The sequence below is a fragment of the Folsomia candida genome, unplaced genomic scaffold, assembly GCF_002217175.1.
Source record: "Folsomia candida strain VU population unplaced genomic scaffold, ASM221717v1 Fcan01_Sc016, whole genome shotgun sequence".
In the NCBI taxonomy this organism is placed as follows: domain Eukaryota; kingdom Metazoa; phylum Arthropoda; class Collembola; order Entomobryomorpha; family Isotomidae; genus Folsomia; species Folsomia candida.
The window spans coordinates 212,569-216,613 of NW_019091208.1; the positions used below are offsets into that span (position 1 = coordinate 212,569).

A 4,045-nucleotide genomic window follows, 5' to 3' on the forward strand; every position below is an offset into this window, starting at 1 on the left:
GTAGGCTAGTCTATATAAGTCATTTTGTCTTATTAGGCACAGTTGCCTAATTTCGAGAGATAGCCTTGCACGAAACTTATGCTGGAATAAAGTTTAATGCATTCAACTCAATATAACTATTCTTATGTAAAATCCCAGTCAGCAACTAAATACATTGCTGGAATTCATAGTCTCATTTTCCCAAAGAATTTATGTAAATTGAGCGCTGGAGGATTAGATATAGCATATTTTTCAACTTTGCCCTCAAATATTTTTACAAATTCGCACTATCGCACAAACTGCCTGAAGAAACGTTGATTTTATTGACATGCCAGGTCAATACAATCATGCCGACATGGACCACTAAATTTCAAAATTTCAAGCAATTCGGAGGGTTACACTTCACACAATCGCATTGTTAGTGCAATCTCTTGGTTATTAAACATTTTGCAATTCCATCCAGAAAATTTCGATTGCACGCCAAATTGACCCAGTCAGATTGACACATGAAAGATTGACCCGATGTCATCCTGACCCACATAAGTCAAATTGACCCTATGCCATATATGAACTACTTGCTGCATTTTACCTACCCAAACACATACTCACTTTCAGTAACGTAAATATTCCAACCAAAAATTCAAATTGATTTGATCCAATAATTACTAGCCCTCTTTTTTGTAAAATTACGTGATATACCATGCACGTAGATATATTTTTTCATACAACAATACTGTCCAGAAAACCAAGTTTTGCTTTGATCCGACATAATTCTCGAAGTCGGATTTATGCCGAGCACTTTTTATTAGGAAGATAATTCTTGATTAAATTATAGTATTTTATTGATCATTAAATGTATGTAACTTTCTATGCCAAATGGTAATATTTTTTTGATAATATGTGCTCCAAATACATATATATTTACCAACTATTCCGTAACGATTTGACAAATAGGCCAAATCTGGTCGTTATCGCAGTATTGGTCGAACCAAGTACCATCACCGCCATAAATCGTGGCACAGTTTTCTTCCCTCCCGCCGTTCGGGTAACCTTGACCCCAACTCGTGTAGTTAAATTCCTGCAGGGACGCGATCCAGTAGTAACGACCTTCCCGACCAATATCCGCCCCTCCGAGCCAAAAGTATTTCGGGTTTTCTATATGAGGAATTTTAAAAAATATGAATGAAACCTTTCATTTTTTCCGCTAAGCTTAAGACATGCGAAGTAAGAAATGAAGTCAGATGAAGTGAAATGAGTTTTGAATGAAAACAAAGTTTTTGAACAGGTACGGTTGCAAATGGTTTCGAAAACTGACAAATATTTTTTCCATTATTTACCAAAGTCGTCCAAATACTGGATCAGGGCATTGTTCTCCTCGGCCGAAGTAACTTCAGCGGGTTGCATCCCATTTTTGTGGCAGTATTCCAGAAAATTTATGAAACTCATCTACATAAAAAATTAAAATAGTATTTATTTATTAGAAAAATAACAAATTTTATTCGATAACTTACGAATTGAGTAATGCCAACATATTGCTTCGCCAATGGTCCAACTTTCTTGGACCAAACCCAATCCTGAGGTGAATCCGTGACCAGATTTTTAGTCACACGGCCGGAATTTTCCGCAAAAACATTACAGAAACTTATGAGGAGAAATGTTAAAGTTAAAACGACCGTAGAGAAAGATGTGGTACGCATTTTGACCAATTTTTGTGAAATAGTGCTTTAGAATTGTTAAAAATCGGGGGGATATTAAATAAGATGTTCACGCTTTTGATAGTTAAATTGATCTGTGCATAAATATTCTGCATACGGGGTTAGATAAGTGCAAATTGATAATGTCACATGGTTCGTGTACATATTGATTATCTTGAAATATTTTAATTAATTTCAATACCTTAACACATATAAAGCATCTCTTATCGTAAAACATTTCCATTATTAATTAAATTTGCAAGCTTATCATCAAGCAACTTGGACCAATTAAGATAAATGTCATTTATCCTGATGTGATTGCTTAATTGCACAAATATGTGTAAATAAATACTTGGATTCAGGGTTATGGGAAGGCCTGGTGGAGATGTGTAATGCACTTCAGAACTTTGCATATCTTGTTGATTTACTTAACTTACCTATTTACATATTTTACTGATTTTTCACACTGATAATTAGTCGCTTTTCCTAGTTTTGTATTGGTCTTTCCAGGCATACATATATTTATTCCTGGGCCAAGTAGCATACCGTCTTCGAAACTTGTGTCCAATTTACATACATTGACCCCAAACCTGGCCCCAAACCTGGCTGCATTTGAAACTTCGGTGACATTGAAATATCAGCCGTTTCAGTTTTGCAGAAACTGAAAAAAGCGATACTTTTTTTTACATATACATGTACTGCATATACGTTTTTAATATATGTACATAGATATCTGTACCTTAGATTGAATAGGGTTCTTCGATTTAAATAATTATAGCAATTTTAACCTAAATGATCGTCGATGTCTCAACGAAAATTATTTTGCAATATGTCCGGTTCTTAAATTACATCCTGAATACGCAAGCATGTAATTCCAACTAAATATGCGGCATGCCATTTGTACCAATGATATAAACTATAATATAAGGCAATAGCGAATTATAATGGAAGTTTTCTTTCATATTGTGTTTTTATGTATGTACATACCCATAATTTTGTGTTTGGTATTTTCCAAAAAGTAAATATTAGAAATACCTTATGGATTTAACTTTTAGAAACAAACTTTGAATTTTGAAACAAGAAGAAACGGTATCAATAAAACTTTGTCAGTTTTCATCCTATTTCATTACTTTTTCTTTGATACGTATGTAGAAGCTCAACTTTATGCCACACAATCATCACAGCTGCTGACCCTAACCTAATCCCACAAACGTTGAGCAAACATCAGTTTAAAATTTTTAAAATGGTGTAGGTGAAAAGTTTTTGAAACATCGACCTAAAACCCCTTATTTTTATACGCCCCGCAACTTTGCTCCTTCAGACAATCAACCGTGTGCACGCTGTCTTTGTACACATTTTTGCGGGTGAGACAAAGAAGCATACCAAGGTATCGCAGTAACCATGATTTTAAAAAAAAGTACCATGACAAGATATACTGATTCACGTGAGAAAAAAAAACCCCTGTAATTTGGACATGTATTTGTTGCCTAAATGTACAACAAAAATTTGTCAAATCAGCACCGCCGGGGTGAATACATATATGCCTTATCCGCCTTGGTTACAATTCTGATTCCGAGTGGTAATAAAATTTTTCCGTCTGGTCATAACATTATAACTACTGGTATGTATCAAAATCTTCATAACTCGGACTCAACATTTTAACCAGGGCGGTTAAATCATATATTGACACCGACGGTGTTGAATTGACAAATTTTTGAGTGTGGATCAATTTCATTAACAATTAACATAGATATCTTTGTTCTTTCCATCTGGTACGCCTATATACCACCTCCAATGTATGATCTTACGATTACGAACTCAACAATGCGATTCGAGTGTGTGGTACCATGCACGGTCAGGTCCTGATGTAAAAAAAACTCATTAAAAAAGGTACCTCGCATACATACATGTATTTACATATGAACAGCTGACTTCTAATACATGTCATCTCTCTTGAACATCCAAATTGAATAGGAGTCCTGCTTTTGCTGTCATACATTAAGGACAGAATGAGGGCACGATTAATTTCGATAGCATTGATTCTAAACCTTTTTCAAAGAATCAGTGCCTGGAAAAAGTTTAACTTGTTTGAAAACTGTGACGTCACGTTTCTCTCTTGGCCAACAGGTGTTACTTCAAGGGACAAAACGTTATCCTATTTTACTCATATACGTCAACTAAACCCTTACTCGCCTTGTGTTCTTTATCAGTTCTTAATTAACAAAACACACCAGGACATTCTAGGAAGATCGAAGTCCCCAAGACTTGCCCAGTATAAGGCGTCCAGAATATCCGTAATATTTCATGATCTAAGTTCGGACCTCGTGAAAGAAGAAATTTATGGAATCCCAATTTATAGTTGTATGCAGGAT

General features: G+C 35.1%; 1 protein-coding gene across 1 annotated transcript; it reads right to left on the minus strand.

Moving 5' to 3' along the window:
- Window positions 1-796: 796 nt before the first annotated feature.
- On the minus strand, window positions 797-1,768 carry LOC110856598 (perlucin-like protein). Its single transcript, XM_022105087.1, has 3 exons — window positions 1,491-1,768; window positions 1,317-1,425; window positions 797-1,134 (listed from the first exon to the last, which is right to left on the minus strand). The coding sequence occupies exons 1-3, from the start codon at window positions 1,674-1,676 to the stop codon at window positions 908-910; spliced, it is 522 nt and encodes a 173-aa protein (XP_021960779.1). The 5' UTR covers window positions 1,677-1,768; the 3' UTR covers window positions 797-907.
- Between the last annotated feature and the right edge of the window lie 2,277 nt (window positions 1,769-4,045).

What these genes read in the sequence shown, in the direction of transcription:
- LOC110856598 (XM_022105087.1), bottom strand. Translation starts at nt 1,676, where the DNA reads ATGCGTACCACATCTTTCTCTACGGTCGTTTTAACTTTAACATTTCTC. An exon ending in ATGTTGGCATTACTCAATTC is followed by an intron (nt 1,426 to 1,490) that starts GTAAGTTATCGA and finishes TTTTTTATGTAG; the next exon opens with ATGAGTTTCATAAATTTTCT. An exon ending in CCAGTATTTGGACGACTTTG is followed by an intron (nt 1,135 to 1,316) that starts GTAAATAATGGA and finishes TTCCTCATATAG; the next exon opens with AAAACCCGAAATACTTTTGG.